The sequence below is a fragment of the Hoplias malabaricus genome, chromosome 1 (genome assembly GCF_029633855.1).
Source record: "Hoplias malabaricus isolate fHopMal1 chromosome 1, fHopMal1.hap1, whole genome shotgun sequence".
NCBI classification, from domain to species: domain Eukaryota; kingdom Metazoa; phylum Chordata; class Actinopteri; order Characiformes; family Erythrinidae; genus Hoplias; species Hoplias malabaricus.
Genome location: NC_089800.1, coordinates 75019672 through 75041747, shown reverse-complemented (window position 1 = coordinate 75041747; position 22076 = coordinate 75019672). Strand labels below are relative to the sequence as shown.

The 22076-nt window shown below is 40.0% G+C and overlaps 1 protein-coding gene across 1 annotated transcript in view; it reads right to left on the bottom strand.

Annotated features, from left to right (window-relative positions):
- The window catches only part of LOC136698520 (ryanodine receptor 3-like), a 218378-nt gene that overhangs the window by 112550 nt on the left and 83752 nt on the right, over positions 1–22076 (bottom strand). The window contains exons 15-27 of the mRNA XM_066673430.1: positions 19141–19236; positions 18805–18923; positions 16941–17074; positions 16577–16818; positions 15528–15720; positions 12846–13062; positions 11049–11153; positions 10767–10769; positions 6057–6160; positions 4855–4938; positions 4338–4497; positions 3511–3658; positions 363–565 (exon numbers count right to left, since the gene is read on the bottom strand). Coding sequence (XP_066529527.1) covers positions 363–565; positions 3511–3658; positions 4338–4497; positions 4855–4938; positions 6057–6160; positions 10767–10769; positions 11049–11153; positions 12846–13062; positions 15528–15720; positions 16577–16818; positions 16941–17074; positions 18805–18923; positions 19141–19236 — 1808 coding nt within the window. The remainder of the gene's footprint in view (positions 1–362; positions 566–3510; positions 3659–4337; positions 4498–4854; positions 4939–6056; positions 6161–10766; positions 10770–11048; positions 11154–12845; positions 13063–15527; positions 15721–16576; positions 16819–16940; positions 17075–18804; positions 18924–19140; positions 19237–22076) is intronic.

Below are 22076 nucleotides of genomic sequence, written 5' to 3'. Positions count from 1 at the left end.
TGCTGGTGCTGAATTCAGCCACACTGAATCAAAGGCACTGGATCAAAGCAACGCTGCTCCGGCCCTAACTGATGATGTATCCTTGGTTACCACTTAAAACTGGTGGAAATGTGTCAAGGTTCCAAGAATCTCTAACAGAACCAGTTCTAGAACCAGAATTATTTTGGTGGAAAAGGACTGTATTTGCAATGCTGCTGCTGTGCCACTATACTTTAGAGCAGTGCAGTAAATGAGGAGTTTTGCATTTCATTTCATTAGCTAATTTCCAAAACATTAATTGAATCATTGTTGTCTTAAAAATCGGCCAGTACTGTGTCAAACTATAGCACCCACAATATAAAATCGAAGCCTCCAAAACTCACTTTATACCCATCAAAGACATAAGCCTGGTCATCGGTTCCCAGTTCCACGTCTGGCCGCACACCAGGACGAGCCCATCCCACCCTCATATCTCCTCCAGTCACTGCCTCAAACTCAAAATACCACTTCCCAGTCTTCACCGCGTAAGTCCTCTCCACACGGAAAAAACGGATCTTATCAATGCTCAGTCTCTCCACAATGTGACCTGAGAGGGACAGAGAGACAGAGAATTGGAGAGAGGGATAAAAAGGGCTGTCAAACTAATTAGCAAACGCTGCATAGTGATTTCCCATAAATAAATCATTGCAGGCATTACCATTATCAGCCTTGGTTGAAGAAAATGATGCTGATAGAAAATGAGAAGCGATTCCACTATGAATATAAGGGGTTTTCAGGCCACTGAAGCGAATGAATGTAATGGTGATGGGTGACTGGGGATGATCTCTGGGTCTATAACATCAAATGAATGTAGATTCATGCGCAAAATGTCCCGTTTTCTACACTGTTACTGACTAAAATTGAACTAACCAGAAAATCTGATACATCCTATTTTCATAAACCTAGATGGATGAGAAGTAATGAATTTGTTTAACTTTAGATTAACTGTGTGTGTGCGTGTGTGTGTGTGTGTGTGCGTGTGTGTGAGTGAGTGTTCTGACTTTGAATTCTTTATCAACTCTCTAATTAGAGCCTAGAAAAACAGCAAAGACACTCAAGCCACCTAATTACACTGAGCAGAGCAGTGCACAGTGTTACACACACACACACACACACACACACACACAAAAAGCATATTCACAAAGCAGGCAAAAGTGGCCCAAATCTGTTTCTTCATATGTGACACAGATGTCTTCATACATTTGCCTGAGGAGCAAAAAACAAATATCAAATGTGGTTTTTCAGATATTTGGACCACTTTGGGATGCAGCATCAAAATCCAGTTCATATCCGATTCACTGCAGTGCAACTCTGTCTGAGCAGACAGTCTGGATTTCATGTGAATTTAACATCTATCTGTGGGCGCTTCTCACCATTTCCCACTGCTGCAACTATAAGGTTTGATTTGTGTCCTCTCAGCCAAATTATTTCTGTTTTATCAGCGGTGTTTAGGGAATGGAAGCATTATCATTTTCAAAAGATGAGTGCAAAATGAAAAATGTTTCGAATTTCATAATCCAGTTTAATATTACTCATTTATGACAAAAAATAAACCTCATGGAAATTGGTATTAATCATTTTGAAGAGAGAAATAATAATAAAATCAGAAGAGCTCTTTTCTTAGTAGGTGATCAGTTTTATATCGTTCTTTCTTCTGCCTACTCAAGTACAGTGAACAGTGAAACACCTGAACTGAACCTGAAGCACTGTTTCTTTACACATGCAGGTCAGTTTAGGACAGCGATATGTTCAGACTAATTTCAGATAGAGGTCAGCTACAGACAGTGTGAACACTGTGAATGTAAAATCAGATTTAGGCCACTTTTTGCTTGAGGTATTAACAATGCCATCAACAAGTGTCTGCTCTTCTTTCAAGAAATAAAATTAAAATTCAACTTCCTGTTCTCTCAATAATGATACCTGTGTCCAAAAGTGTATAGTTGGCCCTTATATTGAGTGAATTCAGCACTAACACAGCTTGTGTAACCTCTGCTGAAGATTCTTTAACCAAATTAAGAATAAAGAAATATGGGTTCTTAATCTTGGGCTATGGTGCATTGGAAATGCGATCTCAGGAGGTTCTGAGCGCCATACACCAAAGTGTCATTGCAGCAAAGTTCCAACATCCACCATTAATCCTTCTCAGAGAAGTAGAGGCTTTCACTGCATCAAGGGGAGATGGGAGGGGTAAAGAAATATTGGTACTAATCTTTTCTGAAGCATTGCTGGATACTCAGGGGTACACACAACTAGGACCATACAGTGAAGGCCTCTGTCCATCACACAATGCTACCAAGGCTGAGAGGATGAAGACAAGGCACATATAAAATAGACACAGCAGTATTACATTAGCAAAGATATTGGCTTTTGCAAATATCAGCCAGGGTTTAGCAGGAAGGAAGCCGTAATTAGTCTTGTTCTCTTATACCCAGAGACAGTGAGGCCAATTACGCTAAGTGAAACTCCACAGAGTAAGGTGAATTTCTAGTGAGCCTGGGACACAAACTCATTCAGTCCGAGTCTCTCCAATCACATCGATGGATCTGCATTTATGTGAAACTGCAAAGATGAGGTTAAACTGTGCAACATACACATAAAGGAGAGAGAGGAGAATTAAGAGTACTGATAAAAATGGGCAAAATGAGAATGGAGAACAAAAAGAACCAGGTGAAAATGACTAATACCAGTGATTCCGCTTTTTCCTTCTAGCCTCCTAAAGTTACATAGTTAAGTTTCTGCAGTGCTGAGCCCAAAGTAGCTAGGCTCTAATCTCCTTATTACTGGTCAGTGGAGCATCACAGTGATTTTAAAGCTGTAAGCTTAAGGTAAAAATATATTAATAGTGTTCCTTTAGGACCCAGAGAATTGTGTTGTGGAAAAAGGGTTATAATATGTCAAATGTAAGTCAGAAAATACGAGATTAAATGAGTCATTCTAATTTTGCCCTGCTTCAAAAGGTCAAGCACTGAGACTTCATAAACGTGCTTTAAGTTTTTAAGAGGTTCTGCTCACTGGCTTTTCATTGCTGTCTACACAGTGTAGGGTAAACTGCCGCTCATTCTTATTTAAAGGAATAAGAATTAAAATCGACTCTTGATTTTAGAAGAGTGCTCTGTTGTATGATCCTTCAGATATTTTGACCAAAGCATGTTACAGACATTTCAAGTGTATACATCCATTTAAAGAGATATTTAAAAACATATTAGGAAAGTGTCTTCATATATTATGAGAAGAATGCTTCCAGAGCTGCAAACCTTGTAGTCAGTGAATCAGTTGAAACAAGGGAATTTAATACATGATTAAAGAATCATAATCAATATTACTTTGACAATGTCCAGCTATAATATGTATCTCTAGTACCAGCAAGGAGACGTCTTTTCACTCGCTACTTTAAAAATACAAATTTAGACGTTGATAGAAGAGATCATGGGAGTTTTAAGATGTTTAATTTAGTACAGACATAATATATCTAAATCTCCCTAATGTGCTCACCCCCCTCCTGGTCCGGAGGCTCAATGTTGTAGCCATAACCGATTAGTGTGCGGATGGCTTCACGGAGACTGTCCCGGTTCGACTTCTTGGTTCGTTCGTCCAGCAAAGCATATGGCACCAGACGAGGATTGCGCTTGCTCTTTAAATCCTACAGAGATAGAGAGCGAGAGACAGAGAGCCAGAAAGGGACAGAGACAGAGAGAGAGAGAGAGAGAGAAGCAACGATTGTACACTCAGCTACTTTGCTCTAGGGGATAGCACTCGAAGCTGTTATTTGTTACGACTGGCCAGTCACTGCCATTTGGCTAATTGAGAAATTAATTGGCCGTTTGTCTTCATTATTTTATCTTTCTACCATTCTGTTGTTTTGTTGGCTTGTGGAGGAAAATTAACTGGTACCCCTTTAATGAATGCTGCTTTCAGCCTAATGCTGCATTCAACTAGACATTGGAACATTGAACACACCTGATATTCAATAAGTAAATATGATATCTGAAGTTGCTTGGGTGAAAAAACCCACAGAGTCCCCACAGAAGCAGGTCAGGGATGATTTTTATATTCACTGCTCAGTGAATAGAGTTTCATGTCATTCATGTCACTACAGTCATCGGTTAAATCATATTAAAACACACTGCCTGAGACACTGGTCCAAATTAGGAAGAATGTTTAACATTAATAATGCCTTGTGTTAATTCTCAGTTGGGTTAAATATGCATTGTACAACTAAACGATAATAATAAAGGCCTGGGGACATGGGAATAGTTATTGGAATTCCACAAGGGAACATGGGCATAGTTTTTCTAATTCCACAAGCCTCAGTAATGCACCTGCTGTATGCCGTAGGTCCAGCCCTGTTTGATCCGATCCTTGGCCCAAACATTGTGAGCGTTCTCAGCCAGCTTGTCCACCAGGAGCTCTTGACCGGGAGTCAGTTTTACTTCAGACAGGTCCAATGGGGTGGGTTTGTAGCCATTAGACATCATGTAGCTTTAACAGAAAACAGAAAAATTAGTGCATACATCTACACAACATTGTATATGTTCAAGTGTCTGTAGGCCGTTCTTTGACATGATGAAGCATTATTTAATACATTAGGGATGAGTAGGAGTGGTTTGTGTGATCCAGAACTAACAATCCACCATAAGTACTCGACTTACTATTGGTCTCATGGCTGGATGCCATCAGATCCTCACTGTGAACCTCCGTTATGTAGTGTAAATACTATCCATAAAAGTGGAACGGTATCCTAACTGATACCTTTAATGTCATATAAAATGTGTGTAAACAGGTGTCAAAACACATCTGGCCATTTTTAAAAGAAGACTTACTGAGTGAGAGACTTACTTTTTAGGGAGTTTGACTTTTTTAAGGTCCTCCTCAGCGTTGACATTGACTTGAACCACATGGCAGCCCAGAGCCAGCAGAGTCCTTACAAACAGAAAACACACAGCTGATGAGAACCAATGCTGACCCCACGGGGGAATTTCCCCCTAACAAACAAACTAGCACTTTGCTAGTACGGCCCACTCCCATAAAGGCTGAAATGGGCAGGTGAAGAGTGTGGGTTTAGAACATGTATGAAGCCAAACCCTGCCCCATTTGATAGGCGAATACAAGAAAAAGTATGGAGACAGGTTGGAGGAGCTTGTCCAACACAGAAATGACAAGAGTTTATACAGGGTGGGACATCTATATGGATACACCTTAATAAAATGGGAATGGTTGGTGATATTAACTTCCTGTTTGTGGCACATTAGTATATGAGAGGGGGGAAACTTTCCAAGATGGGTGGTGACCATGGCAGCCATTTTAAAGTCGGCCATTTTGGATCCAACTTTTTTTTTTTTTTCAATGGGAAGAGGGTAATGTGAAGCATCAAACTTATTGGGAATTTCACAAGAAAAACAATGGTGGTTTTAACGTAACTTTATTTTTTCATGAGTTATTTACAAGTTTCTGATCATTTATAAAATGTGTTCAAAGTGCTGCCCATTGTGTTGGTTTGTCAATGCAACCCTCTTCTCCCACTCTTCACACACTGATAGCAACACCGCAGGAGAAATGCTAGCACAGGCTTCCAGTATGCCACAAAAAACCCTGAGAATCCTCTGGGTTTAACACAATGTATGTACCTCATTTTCAAAACATAAAACTGCTTACTTAAACATGTCAGTAGAATGGACTGGCATTCTGTACTCACCTTAACATAATTTGCAAATGGCAGTAATAACTGCATCTTCCACAGGCTAAAGGAACCACTTTTTATGACGTATTTGTGCGCACTGGGAAGGAATAAGTAAATTAACTATGCACCGTGTTGGTGACTCAGTGATAATGGTTAGGGTGACTTGTGCGCTCTGCTGCAGGGTATAGATCTGATCTAACTGTGTGTGCTTTTGATTTATCACTCTGGAGAAGCACAATCACACTTACATAGGGCACTCTGCAGTGTGATCGCACAGAAGCATAATACCAACATTCATCACACACACACACACACACACACACACACACACACACACACACACACACATAAATGAGCTTACTTCAAGGTCTCAGTTGACATCTGCAGGTTGTAATTCCTCTCCGTTTCAGGTAGCTTGGAGAAATCCACCAGGCAGGGGTGCTGTCTTTTATTATCATCTCGTATCTGAGAAAAGACAGTACACAACTCATTACAGCACACAGGATCCACAGCTTAACTCCAGAGAAAAGCAACGTGAGACACACTGCAATGTAGTGACTGTAAAACACAGAGAAAACCATAGCAACCCTGGACTTGACTGCAGATTGCTATAAAGGAGGACGACAGGACAAGAAGGCTTTATGAACAGGGCTGTCACTGCCGATTATATCTACTGAATTAATACATAAGTAAGAAATCCGTTTTAAAACCGAACTTTATTAAAAATATAACTTTGGGGAAATTTTCCAAACAATCATTCAACCAATAATGTCTATATATATATTTATTTATTTATTTTTTAATTGAGTACTCACATCATTGACTATGGTGACAGCCCCTTATGAATTATGAATGTTGTAATTAGAAGTGCCCTTACGTACATACACACACACACACCAATCAACCATAACTTTATGACCACCTCCTTGATCCTACACTCACTGTCTCAGCTCCACTGCAGCACTATGTTGTTCTACAATTACAGACTGTAGTCCATGTGTTGCTCTGCATACTTTGTAAGCCCCCTTTCATCCTGTTTGTCTGAGGTCATGACCACTACTGAGCAGGTATGATTTGGGTGGTGGATGATTCTAAATTCTCTGTTACACACACTTACCTTGTCGGTCCACCTTGTAGATGTAAAAGTCAGAGGCAGTAATTCTTCTGTTGCTGCACAGTTTGAGTTAATTGGTTCTATTCCTTCATCAATAGACACAGGACACTGTTGGCTGGACAGTTTTGGTTGGTCATACCTGCTCTGTGGGGGTCCTGACCATTGAAAAACAGTGTAAAATGAGGTTGACAAACTATGCAGAGCTACTTACAGACTCCAATCTGTAAACGTAGAGCAAAAATGTAGTGCTCCTATGGACAGTGGAATTGTGAAAACTGACAGTGAGTGTAGGAACAAAGGAGGTGGTCATAATGTTACACACACATTGACCCCAGGGAGAAAAGATGCTATGAATGCAGAGGAAGAATGGAGCGGGTCAGGAATAACGATTGTGAAAATCTAAAACAATTCCTGGCTGGGACAAGTGAAGGTAAATATTCCCTCCAGCTATTTTCCACACCTCAGTAGGAGGTGTTTGTTTTCTGTGTTTTTTCATTAACAGTTACACTACCACTCAAAGCTTGGATAGCAGGCTTTTCCGGAGAGTGAGTCTGTACTGTGAGCTCACTCATATGTTAGTTAGGATTTTCATACATACTGAATATACAGTACTGGGCAAAATATTCAGGGAAATAAAGCTATTTATTCAGTGCTTTTTGTGCAAGGTCCAACTGATTCACATGACATTTATGGTGTGAGAGAGGTTTTCAATTGTGCGTTCAATTGTTCCAATACTGGAGACCTGACATTAAAGTGTAAGATGTGATCCGATTTTCCAAATCATGTAGGCCGTCCTGGGATTAACTGTGAGACAATCAGTTAAAGTATATTCAAGTATGCACCTTAATGCACAAAGAGCCAACAAATGGTTTATAATGAACCATCTTCATAGCAGAAAGGTTACATCATGGTTAAAATAAGCTACAATGTTCCAAGCGTGCTCTCACTCTACGGAGTCTATGCAACTTTGTGAATACCGTCACTTTCCAAAGAAAAAATACATCTCCATTTTTGTTGATTTTTGAACCAATAGAAATTCTCTAAAACATCCATCCATCCATCATCTGTAACCGCTTATCCACTTCAGGGTCATGGTGGGTCCAGAGCCTACCTGGAATTATTGGGCACAAGGCGGGAATACACCCTGGAGGGGGCGCCAATCCTTCACAGGGCAACACACACACTCACACATTCACTCACACCTACGGACACTTTTGAGTCGCCAATCCACCTACCAACGTGTGTTTTTGGACTGTGGGAGGAAACCGGAGCACCCGGAGAAAACCCACGCAGAAACAGGGAGAACACACTAACTCCTCACAGACAGTCACCCGGAACGGGAATCGAACCCACAACCTCCAGGTCCCTGGAGCTGTGTGACTACGACACTACCTGCTGTGCCACAGTGCCGACCTGTCCAAAACATCTTAGAATAAAATATTTTTACATTGGAAGTTAATAAAAATGATCTCAAATCAAACTGAAATATACATTACAGGGTAATTCCCTCTAGTCTCTCAAAACTAGAACCCATTTTCTGGTCCTAGATTGTGTAGGCAGAGGTAGATATGACACTAATAACACTTTCTCACTGCATGGTACTTACTTGAATTGGCTTGGCTTTGCGAGGTGGCCCCTGCTAATCTAGAACATTAACTGTGACCTTTGGAAAACGCAACAATGGCAGCGGTAACATTAAGCGCCGTTCACTCATCATGTATTTGCATGATACACCCCAGTTGAGAAAGGCTGGTCTAGAGGACGATCAAGTCCTCCACACATGGGCAGTGGACCAAGAGAACTGTGTTTTTCAAAGTGATGGAGCACCACCCAGAACTAATCATTCAAGGCCTGTACCTAACTTTATGGATGGTCTTGTAGGTGAATGTCATCACATTCTTACAGGTATGTTACAGTATGCAGTGTAAATCTTCCTAAAATAGTAGGATTCACTGCAGCAGGAGACAATTCTGTACACCTCACTATAACCCCAGTATAAATAACTACTACAATTATCTTCTAAAGGATACAAAAGAGAGATAAAAGGCAAACAGACGAAGCTCTACACTCAGGGTGATTGCCGTTCTATTACCCTGTTCCTGTAGGTGCAGCATCAATTTTAGAAATCTAGGAAAATCCCCATGCCTGGAGTGATTTAAGGTAGCAGTGCTCTCCCCTCAGTACAAATGTGAGGCCATCACCAGCTGTGCCAGATCCATCTGTGTCCAGCGGAGCTGCTCTCTGTCCCTCAGCCAGCACCGTCTCACCCTTTGGCTAATGAGAGCTCGTTAAAAACAGATATAAAATCCCACCCACAACAGCTGGGCTTCAGCAACCACAGATTAACAAACCATGACCTCGGCCTGACCGTAATGGTCGCTTTTACCTCAAACCCGGAACTCAAATAAAACACTGGAAAGGGCAGAAAGCCTGTGGAAAGCTCAAAACTTGATTGTATTCCATTTAACTTTGGAGCATTTCTATTGGTCCATTCATCATGAAATGTCAGCTAAAAATAATTAACGTTTTTCTTTGGACAGCGATGATTTGCACTTGGAACTTTTCAAGAACGTTTTTCTATAGAAAAGAACATGTTTCAAATTCTTGCTATTGACATACAGCCCATGATTGTGACAGACTGCATTAAGGGCACTTTTTTTTTTTTAAATCAGACCATCCCTTTAAAGAAGAAGTCTGATGATGTATAAACAGATTTGATAAATCCACAGATAAGACAACACATCATATTTGTTGTACAGTTTTCAAATTACACTTTCTTGCTGATTTTACAGTCTTACGTCTAACATTAATGTGAGTTGAGTACATATTGCTGCTACCATACTGTAAAATACACTAATCAGCCAGAAGCCAATACTTTGTTTTTTTTCATCAACATTATTCCAAATACATGTGACTGTGAGCGCTGATACTGCGAAGTGAACACGTCTAGGAGCAACCAAAGATCCGTCGTAACACAGTATGTGTGAATACAATTTCACCCCTTTCCCCTACCCTCCAGGGGTTTGGGAGTCTAAATTCTTGTTGGGATAGACAAGTAGGTGTTAGTGTTAGGGCTATATAGCCTTTGAAATAGAGATTTTTTAGAAGCACACTCCAAACAAAAGCATTATGAATAACTGGCAAGATCAGTCAATCGATCAAAGAGATTCACAAATGTCAGTATTTTCTGCATTACAAACTATGAGAACCATTGAATACATAAGATAATACATATTATCTTATGTATTATGTCCATTTACTGTATAACAAGCATAAAACATCACTGGTAGTAGGCCAATACTGTGGTAGTTAACCAATACTTTTCCAGTTCCAACTTAAATGGTGAAGGAATCTTGTTTTGGTGCCAGACGCTAGTGCAATGTTTAAGGTGGAAGAGGAAGTTTTGCAGAAAAAGCTGTATTCCGCTTCATACAAGAGAAGAGTTTGGAGTGGGTGATGATACAGAGCTGCCAACAGAGCACTGCTAGTAGCCTGGTAATGAAGCACTGCTCTTTTTTATTTGTGTTCTCATGATATTTCAGTCTTTTTGTACAGGGAGCATTGTACATTGTAACTCAGTTCCAAGGGGCAAGATGACAAGAGGCAGTGGTAAAAACCTCTCACAACCTCAAAGTTACCCAGAGTGGGGAATAAGAACTTGAATACAAACTATTATTTTTGTAGATGCATGGAAGCAAACGCCAACAATATCATTCTAACATTTAAGTAAGGAATCCACGTTTTTTCCAAGTAGAATATATAGAACTAGTTGTGGGCTGTCACCTACTGAGCCTTTTATTTCCAAGTAAATGTTTGTACCACATTTCAAAACATAAAACAACATACAAGACGTAGGAAATGGCTGTTAGACTACTCTACTGTATATGGAAAATGAAATGGACATAATTAAGATGGTATAAATAGTACAATGAAACAAAATTATCTTAATTCACTTACCCTCTGTGTTATTTGAACAGCAAATTATGAGAGAGAAAGCAAAATGTAGTAATGAAAAAATGTTCCTGTGCAAATATGATCAAGTCATAAATTAAGGTCAAAGATGCTTCTGATGTTTAAAAACTGAAGGGTTTATTTTTCATGTTTTGACTACTAGATGTGTAGTTAATCTTTAGGTATAGGGACTGTTCAGAACCAAAAAGCACATGTGTTAAAATGGTATGAATTATATTATGCTCTGAGTGTTTAGTCTGGGTTTTGTTTTGTATTAAAAGGTGGTACCTTGCCATAAGACCAGCCAAGTTCGATCTTGTTCATTGCCCAAAGCTCATGGATGTTTTCAGCCAGCCTGTCACGCACTTTCTCCAGGTGAGGAGGCATAACAATCTGTGACACAGGGAAGAGATTTATGACTAACAGTGCAAGTAAGGTTTAAAATAGACACACTGAAGGGACCAAAGGATGAAAACCTCTGTACTATAATTCAACTCCTGTACCATTTAAGGTGGAAAGTCAAAACCTAAAAGAGCCCCACTCCCCCTGGCAAACATGGGTTCTAGAATGAGGACCTGAGGACCAAGAACCATTGAAAAGCACATGTTGGTAGGTGGACTGACTGGTGCCATGTTCAGTGTGTGTTCCTGCCTTCTGCCCCATGATTCAGCACTGGCTCTGGACCCTGAACAGGATGAAGTGGTTTGAAGTGGTTTCAATCTGGACTGGAAATGTCAGATTTAATGTGTCATGTATGGAAAAAAAAAAAACAAGGCCAGTATGTGGGAACATAAGGGTGGTGTGAATTTATTTATCATCAATTTATCATATTACACTTAAAGACAACGTCTACGATTGTGGGGCAGCACTCTGGTAGTTTATGTTCAGTTCTCCATGTCTTTTAAAGTGGAACAATTGTTGTTTGTATGTAGTAAGTCTTGTCTTGTACATTTTTATTCACTGATTGAACTACCACAGAAACATATACATAACTCGAGGAGTTTAGTTTTGTAGCACTTTGATATGTGTTTACTTTCATGCAGTTATTGCTTTCCTGAATTTAGAGTCAGTTCCATCTACAGCAGAAGTAAGTGAATTTACACACCTATGTAGCAGGAACAGAGCAATATCCTCATCTCAGTTCATGCTCAATGTGTGAAGATTTCTAAAAGCCTCCAGATGCCATTTCTCTGCTGTAAGCAGCGAGAGAGAGCCTCTTTTTTTTTTACCCATTCACAGACACTGTGGCTTCAGAAACACGTTAAACCGGTTTTGATCGCGCAAACCGACTGGAGAGCAGCAAATGGTGAGGAAACCGTTTTTTGTATTTATTAAAATAGTGAACATTTTACATTTTAAGAGACTTAAGATTGTTTACAAGCAAAACATCAACTATTGGTATGTTGTTCCTGGCCAGGAAATTCAGCAAATCTAGCACCGGAGAAAACCTTGAGGGTTTTCACTGGAAAACTATGGATATATCTACAAAGTGGAAAAACTACAGCCTCAAATAAAGACATAACAGAAAAGCATGAAAAGAAAGTTACAGCTGTGAAAGAGGAGCAAATGAAGTGTGCAGACAGTCTTCCTCTCACTAGATGTCAGAGATGAAGTGTTCATCCTGCTTTTAAAGTGACTACGCTGGTCAGTGCTCACTAAAGACATATGGAAAAATCTATAAGCATTAAATTACTAGAAGAAACAGCAAAGCGAGGGCATTTCTTACTTTTCTCTTTTCTGTTAAATTACAGCAAATTTGACTAACATCACAAAGTGTGAGATCACAATTAATTGGTAAATTAAACCTTACATTTAATATAAGAATAGATGAACATGACCAACAAATAAATGTGGAAGAGTAACCTGAACAGAGGTCGCAGGTGCTGTCAGTGTGTGTGTGTGTGTGTGTGTGTGTGTGTGTGTGTGTGCATGTTGCCCATTCACTTGAGATCTGTCCAACAGTGTTTGAACAAAAAGGACCAGGGCTTCTGAAAGTGGCATAAGAAGCCCCTTAAGGCCTGCAGGTCTGTCAGATCAGGTAACAGATGTTCCAAGCAGTGTGTGTGTGTGTGTGTGTGTGCTGACCTGAGAGGTGTCCACGGGTGTGGGTATAAACGAAGCCTGGGACAGGGACTCGGTGTTGCCCAGCAGGTCACGGACTCCTTCCATGTCTCTCTTGTACTCTTTCACTGGCTCCACCCTCATCTTCTCTTTGGGCAACAGTGCCTCATAGCATGGAGCATAGCCCGATGGAGGTAGGAACTTGAAGTCTCCATGACGTCCACCTAAAAGAAAGCGTACCCTGCCAAACAAAAGAGGGCCAGATGAGTGGACTTCTCAAAGTCGCCTGTTTTATAGCCGGGCGGCTAGTGTCCTTGTCCCAGCATATGGAACTGTCCAATGACACTGCATTAGAGACAGTGTAAAAGGAAAAGTGTGGCTGGCTTCTAATGTCTTGGAAGAGCCTTGTGCTAGTCTTCATACTTCCTGCTTGGTACTAAGCTGTAAGACTAGGAGAAGCTGATGGGTGGAATTTACCTGGAAGAGATGTGTGTGTGTGTGTGTGAACACAAAAACCCGCAACATATGTCCCGGACTTTACGCAGACTTTTTCCCACTAGGGTCCTAGTACAAACATAACGTCAAAGCGAGTTCATGTGTGAATAGAGCAGCTGATGTTCCTGGGAATCACAGTATTTAATGTTGGACCAGCAGCAGAGCAAGTACAAAACCACACATGGAAATGTATACACAGGTATTCAGACACAGTGGTGGACAAAGTACACATACCATGTACTTGAGTAAAAGTACAGATACTCAAGGTAAATTATTACTGCAGTAAAAGTAGGAGATCTCAAGTAGAGTAAAAGTACAAAAGTTTTCACCTTCAAATGAAATGTATTTAAGTATTGAAAGTAAAAGTACTATGACGTATTATGGCTCTAATGTCCTATTATCACATTTGTAAGAAGACTTTTTGCTTAACACATTGTAAGTGAAAAGACTCTAGTGCCACACTTGGTTCCCCAGTCTTTGTGCTGCCCCTCCAAACCAGAGGTCACTCTTTCCTGAGTATTAAGCCCAATTAATGCTTCTGTGTTGAACCTATGCTGTAGGCAGCGTGGCCTGATGTGCACCTCCAGAAAGGTAACTCGTTGCATCTATGCAGACCACAACGACTGTGATTGGTGTGAGGTCAGACAAACATGGTTAATATTAACTCCTAAATATTAAGAATAAATATTGACAAAGAAAATGTTTGAAACTCAACCCTAGTTGTTTGGCGGTGTAATTACAGAGTGCCGAATATGCCTATGCACATAGAAAATGTAAAATGTGTCTTTTATCGACATCATAGGCTGTAAATTTCAGTCTAACTGAAACCAAGGGCAAAAGCAGATGTGAATTTACAGAAATCTGAAAATCATTTTAGGTGACACTTCCAATGTACACAGAAATGAAGTCTCTACAACGCATTTAACTGAAATCACACACACACACACACACACACACACACACACACTCTGCCCCAGAGAAACCAAACACTGAAAGGAAAATGAAGGTCAGTAGACAAAGTCTCCAGCTGTGAAATCCCCCGGCGGTCCACAGACTGAGTGCCTGTCTGTCTTTCTGTCTTATTGACTACAAACCCTACAGGCTGCCACGGCAACACAGCATTTCATACAACTCCTGCTCTCCTCCTGGTCCTTTCTGAGCCAGACTTAAATGGAAAACAATATAGCACAGATGATGCAAGCACAATCAAATCGCAATAATCAATTATTCACAAACCCACCACAGACTCCTAGCTTTACTTTACTGCACAGTGACAGAACGACTAGCAATTAATGATACATTAAACGTCCAAACTGTTGTAGCTGCCGCTTATAATGAATGAACACAGCTATTTTAAGGTGGAACCACTGTTGACACAAAGTTCAGTTGTGAATGCCTAACTTGCTCAACGTCTACAGAAACACACAAACCAAGATAGCATGCTTTGGAGCAGTTGAATATAAGTCTAATGTCACAATATCCACTGCCTTGTGTTGGATGGATGGGTATAAGGACGACAGCCTCAGTTTGAGGAGCAGTGGTATTGAGTTCTCTAGCATGATGGGGCTCCATTCTCTGACATTAATTGGAGCAGAATGCCTCAATGCACACCACACTATGACGAATAGTCTAGTCTGATTTTTCATGGCTAATAGTGAATACTGACCATATTATTCATTCATTCATTATCTGTAAGCGCTTATCCAGTTCAGGGTCATGGTGGGTCCAGAGCCTACCTGGAATCATTGGGCGCAAGGCAGGAATACACCCTGGAGGGGGCGCCAGTCCTTCACAGGGCAACACAGACACACAAACACATTCACTCACACCTACGGACACTTTTGAGTCGCCAATCCACCCACCAACGTGTGTTTTTGGACTGTGGGAGGAAACCGGAGCACCCGGAGGAAACCCACGCAGACACGGGGAGAACACACCAACTCTTCACAGACAGTCACCTGTCTGTGACACTGCGACACTACCTGCTGCGCCACCGTGCCGCCCCTGACCATATTATGCTTTATACGGTTGTATATACAGTTGGATGGATATCACTGTTGTTCACATACTGCAGTCCAACAAAATATACTTCAGCATAAATGTCAATCAAGCTTGTAGCCATAGCAACCTTAAAACTCAAAGCTCGCCCACTCACTCGCCTGTGTGCGCACGCAAACATACATAGATAATTCTGCATAACATAAAACATACTTGACTCCAGCGGAGAAGCTGACCACAGGAAAGAAGAGGCCATCAGTGTTGAAGTTTTCAAACATGCCTTGCACAGGTTGACCATTGATCCTGAAGGAGATGCTGGGAACGCCCAGGTCTAAACAGCAGCTGATCACATCGTCCGATGTCAGTATGTGTTGGTTAACAGAGGCCACAGTCCGAGGAATTCGTCCTGCAGCACAACACACAAAACACACTTTCTGAAACTGACAATGGCTTAGTTTTAACCTTTGTAAAGAGTAGTTATTACCAGAGATAACAAAAGCATGGTGTAATCCAATATTGTTTATTTCTCAATAGAAGCACATAAAAGAAAAAGAATTAATAAAAAAAAATAATAATAAATATATATTTTTTTCACTTTGACTTGAAAACACTTTCCATTAGTTTTATATTTGTATAGTGCTACAAAATACAGGGGTTGGACAATGAAACTGAAACACCTGGTTTTAGACCACAATAATTTATTAGTATAGTGTAGGGCCACCTTTTGTGGCCAATACAGCGTAAATTCGTCTTGGGAATGACATATACAAGTCCTGCACAGTGGTCAGAGGGATTTTAAGCCATTCTTCTTGCAGGATAGTGGCCAGGTCACTACGTGATGCTGGTGGGGGAAAACGTTTCCTGACTCGCTCCTCCAAAACACCCCAAAGTGACTCAATAATATTTAGATCTGGTGACTGTGCAGGCCATGGGAGATGTTCAGCTTCACTTTCATGTTCATCAAACCAATCTTTCACCAGTCTTGCTGTGTGTATTGGTGCATTGTCGTCCTGATACACGGCTTCGCCTTCAGGATACAATGTTTGAACCATTGGATGCACATGGTCTTACTGGTGCAATGTGCAGTTAATGAAGATTGGCCACCAGGCTGGTCCAATTTAGCCATGAAACCTCCCACACTGAACTGACAGGTGTTTCACTTTCATTGTCTAACCCCTGTAAGAACATTCAGTTAAACTTTTAATATGGATTTTTGTAAAACTGCTTTATGACAAATTTACAGTTTTACTTTTAAAACATACCTGACCACAAGTGTAGACCGTCAAAGCCATAAGAGTAGAGGTCATCCCCAACACCGTTTCCACCCCAGCCTTCTCCACCCCCTGGGTAGGGGGCGTAGCCTTTGGTAGAGGCCCACCCGACCCGCAGGTGAGAAGGCTCACTGGTCATGAAGTGGTCCACATGGTCGATCATCAGCTCAAAGTACCACTTCTTATATTGAGCTGAACCTTCCCTCACACCCAGAAAGATGTTAGGTCTCATGCTGCAGGTAAAGCAGAGGAAAGAGTGCAGATGTTTGATAATGCAGATGATGATAATACCCTTTATAATAATAAAACATTTCCAGTTTAAGTTCTAGTTTTAAATAAATAAATAAATGTTTACCTTTGTACATCATTAACCAGTCGTGTCTGGAGTAACAAGTCTCTCTTTGGGAGCAGGTGATCACAGATTAGATTCTGATTGGCTCTCACAGCCACTCCATTACAAACACAGAGTGAGCAGAGCACATCTAGGATCTGAGGGGAAGAAAAGGGTGCCTCGGTCATATCTTCCCAAAACTGGTTTAACATAGTACATATGAGCATAATGTCCTTTTTTGAACAAAATCTAAACCAGAATGCAAGGCAGGCAACAGCAGACATGTTCACAAGTCTTTAGTCTTTAGGCTAGAGTCAGAGTCAGTTAAATCTATTAAAAACCAAATGTTCCACATGTTACTTTTCGAGTCGAGTCAGAAGTCATTAAGGACGAGTCACAAGTCGAATCTGAAGACTTAAGTGCGATTCGAACTTCAGTTGCTAACTTAAGTTATAGCACAAGGGTGAGGTGCGTGAGGACCACCAACAACAGAAATACAACACAAATCAACAACACAAACATGTCTGTAAACAAACTATTACTGCACGTTTCTTTATCAACAAAACCAACAAGGCAAAGGCCAAGATGAAAGAAACTCGAGCGATGCTTGTGGATAAAAGAAAAGAAAAAAGAACAAAACAAAAGACAACAGTTTAATAACAAATGAGTGTTTTGAGTGAGAAAAAGCAAACAAATCCGAAGGGCAAATCAAAACCAGAGATGAAGATAAACAGGGAAAGAGAGCAAACAACAAAAGGATATAAACATTCATTCGTTGTCTGTAACCTCTTATTGGTTCGGAGTTGAGGGGATGCATAAGGCATGAATGCTTGCATGTTTCTGTAGCTTTTTACTTGAAATGTTCATGTATTATACAAAATTATTCTAAAATAATTCCTAAAATTATAGAGTATATAAATAAGTAGTCCAAAACTGAATGTTTTAAACAGGAAGAAAGGAAGAAAGATCAATTTACTATTAGTGCGCTTTAATAGACTATACGTGAAAACAGTGCAGTGCTTGGAGCAGGTGCTCTTTTTGTCTTCACATGTAAAGTATTCTCGCTTTGTTTCTCTCCATTTTTGCCTCTGGATTTTGTCCTTCTGGGCTCCAGAGTATTTCTCTGGCTTACTTTCGGCTTGTTTGTCTCTTTTCCAGTTTGCCCTTTTGGTAATAAAGTCCAAACTGCTCACGTCTGACTCTAACCTTTGCTTACCTCCAAATACAGGTGAAACTGGGCTTTCTTTACATTTTTTTTGTGCATCTCTACTGATCTTGTTTTTATTTACTTGTTTCTTAATTGATTTTTTTTTTATTGCTTCTGATTATCTTGTAGCACTTTGAGATTTCCTTGAAATGTAAAGTGCATTACAAATAAAATGTATTATTATTATTATTATTATTATTATTATTTGATAAAAAAAATAGATATGAAAACTGTGAAACAGTACATAATTTACCCTTGAAAACCTTAGATTTTAAGTTAATAATAAATTCTATATACATTTTTGAGGTCATCAGGCATACCACCTTTTGCTGCCTCCACAAGTTTGAGAGCCACTGATCCAAACCAAAACTCTCACATACTTTTGAATACAACATAATCCCCAATAACAACCAATGAATACACATGCTTTTGCAGTGCTATGTCCCTGATGGAATGTACCTGCACAATAGTTACCATAAATAGACAAAAGTGAGGAAGGATGTTTGAATATTAAATCACCAAAAAATGCTTTAACACATATTTTTGCATCTAATAACTATATTGAATCTAATAAAATATGAAATTTTGCTTACTATAAATTGTTTGTTAACTTTAATTGGACCCTTTTGTGCTTAAGCAACCCACACATAACGGTGCACCATGTGAGGAAGGGAATCTAACCTTGTGGTTGCGACCATGTTTGTATAGCAGCGAGATTATGGACTTGATATGTCCTCTCTGAATGATGTTGAGTGCCTCTGGGCTCTCGATTAGGATGCAGTGCAGGACCTCCAGAATCCCTGTGGCATGGAAACAGTAGGAACAGAGGAGAGTGAGCGTTTCAAAAAGTTGTTGCAATCATTGCTGTGCTTCAAAGCAGATTACATGGTTGTGCATGTGTGCAGAGTTACAAACTGACAGGTTGTCAAATCAAATCTATTATTCAGACACGTCTTTCCAATCATGAAATGCTGAAGGTGGTGATATAAATAATTATTCAGATAGTAAGAGTCTTACCAGAGGATGACTCCAGTCTCTCCAGCTTGCTGACCAGCCAGTCCAGGTTTTGGGAGAACTGTGTGCAATTATTCCTGTTCCCCCGAATCAAGGCAGCTAAAAAACCAAAATAAAGACATGTGCATACATTTAAAACCACATTAAATAATAAAATAAAAATGAATTTATGCCTCTGCATTTAGCTCATCTGTACTGTCATTCCAGTGCGCAGTGAGCAGTTGGGAGTTAGGTGACTTCCTTAGGGACCTTCAGCCCTGAAATCTGAGGGAGGAGATAGCCCTGTCTTTTCTCTTTCTCCCTCCTGCTGTTCAAGTGATTTAACCCTCGACCCCTCGATCTCAAGCCCACTTCTTTAAACTTTAGGCCTTTTGGTTCTCCGATTTTATTTGTTTAGAAACCAATGTGGACATTTTTTGGTAAAAAAATCCCCACTACTGTAGGAATGATGCTCTAGAATAGGGGTTTCCAATCCCAAACACTGAAAAATGTTTACAAAGACATCAAACTGTTCACATACAGCTTGAATAAGCTCAGCAGAAAGGCATGGACTGGTTCTTCTGGCATGAATTGAGAACCTGAACCTGACGGTTGCATGTCATCTTGACAGAAAATTTCCAGCAACTATAATGCAGTCTTTATTAAAAATGTTAGAAGCTGCTATTGAGTAACAGACGTCCACAGTTGTGGGTAACATTGACGGCAATGTTGTTTGGAGCATCTTTTCATACACCAAAAATTGATGTGTGCAGTATATAAGGTGCATCTATGGACCACAGCATATGTATCTATGCTGTATCTATGGTAGAGCATACTCATCCCTTTAGGTCAAAATCTGTGTGTGAGGTGATAAGGTTTAATTAACACAAGAGTGATGTTCACTTACACTGATTTATTACCTTTATATGCTCATTTATATTGCTTAATTACATTTATAACAGGTTAAATTGGAGGCTTTTTGGTCATATACATGAGGCGGGAAACTCATTTCTGACACGATCAAATTCATTACCTCATTGCAGGATATGCTAATTACGATCTTCAAATGTCAGTTTCTCTCTCAAGGACATAAGAATCAACGTCACACAGCTCTGCTTTCATGTATATTAATTACAATCCATTTTAAAGAAGGAGGTCTTGACACTACAGGAAGATTGTAAGAGGGGATGCTGATTTCAAGGAAACTGACAGGGTCACCTCGAACCGGCAGATGGGGAATAGAGGACACAAGATGCATCCCAAATTCAGTTAAGACTAAAGTGATGATGCAAGAGCGTCTGTGTGTGTATGTGTGTGTGTGTGTGTGTGCACGCACGTGCCGGAGGGCAAAGACCGCAGCTGAGACGTGGGCAGCACACCAATTCTGCCTCCTCAGAAAAAGGGCTTATCATCTTTTCTGAATGCAGTTTGAAGGACATGGCGAGGGACAATTGAGGGTTTGAGAAGCAACAGTGATTTACCTTTTTTTTTTTTTTTTTAATCCCACACATTATCATGCTGAGAAAAAGGCCACATCAAAAGCAGAGGATTTGTAAGTGAGGTTTGGAATATGTTATATGTTCTTTGGGAAATGTTCTTGGGCTGAATCAATGTCTCAGATCGCTTGTTCAATCCTGTAAAGTGCACTATATGTGGGTTCTTCAACCAAACAATGCCCTTATAGGCGAGAGAGATACAGATCCCTGAGCACTGGTCTACTGAACCGAATCTTCCAGGTCACAGAGCACCAGTCATTACATTTGGGATGAGTTAGCATGACATGAGACTAACATAAGAACATGAACTTACAAATCCTCACAGCAATGTTCCAGAATCTTATCTAAGACTCTCCACAAATTAGAAGCTGTTGCGATAGCTCAATATGACACACCACCAATTGTGTTTCATTTGAGCATGAGCAGGTATCCACAATGTTTTAAACACAATGTGTTATAACTAGGACTGTCAATCGATTAAATTGCATGACCTAATTAATCACAAAATTTTCTGTGATTAATTACAGCAAATTATGTGATTAACCAGTTACTTTGTGCCTTGTTGAGACTGAAGCTTTAATATTACACATTTAAAAGTGAAGAAAGGATCAATGTAAGATCAGTACAAAGGAATTCTATTTGTTCACAACAATGAAGTTAAATGCTAGTACTTTCTTGTATTTTTGGATGTTAAATAAATGTGTAATGTGTGGAAACCTTTCTTTTTTTAGTTCTTTTTTTTACTTTGTAGTTTTGATGATTTTTGGACTAGAATCTATACATTTGTTGAGTAAAATTTTCAGGGAGGGATTTAGTATCTTTCTCAGAAGCTTTAATGGAGAAAAGTTATGCTAAAGCGCATCTTGTGGCTCAAAAATGAAGACAAAACAGAAGCTCTGAGAGAGCGAGAGAGAGGAGGAAGGCTCAGAGGGAGAGTTATGATGTTTCAGCATAAATAAAAGGTAATCCACATTCGGAACTCAAGATTAGCGACTCTGTGTTTACATCGCTAGATAAAACCTATACGTTACTCTGAAAAAAGAGTGAATTATGGGAGGAAATTTTGAGCAAATGTGATAAAAGATTAATAACACATTAAATTCCTGTATGCATTGTGTTCATTTTAAAGCAACTAGTTATAACCTAATTAATAAACACATTTTAAACCTTTTAAAAACCTTTATAAGGGTAGTCTAATTCTAAAGTGGTACTGGAAAGTCTAAAATGGCTCTGTCAGACATATCATACATTTTCTGGGTGCAGGAAAATTTAGAAATGATTGAGACCTAAGAAGTACACTACATAGGGAACGGTGAGACATTTCAGATTGAGCCTGAGAGCACATCAGCTGTCACCACAGACGCTGATGAGAATGGATGGTGTGCTTCATCATGGATTCAAAGGCCATCTGCTGAGAAGGGACCTCGGCACGACTAAACTGTGTGTGTGTGTGTGTGTGTGTGT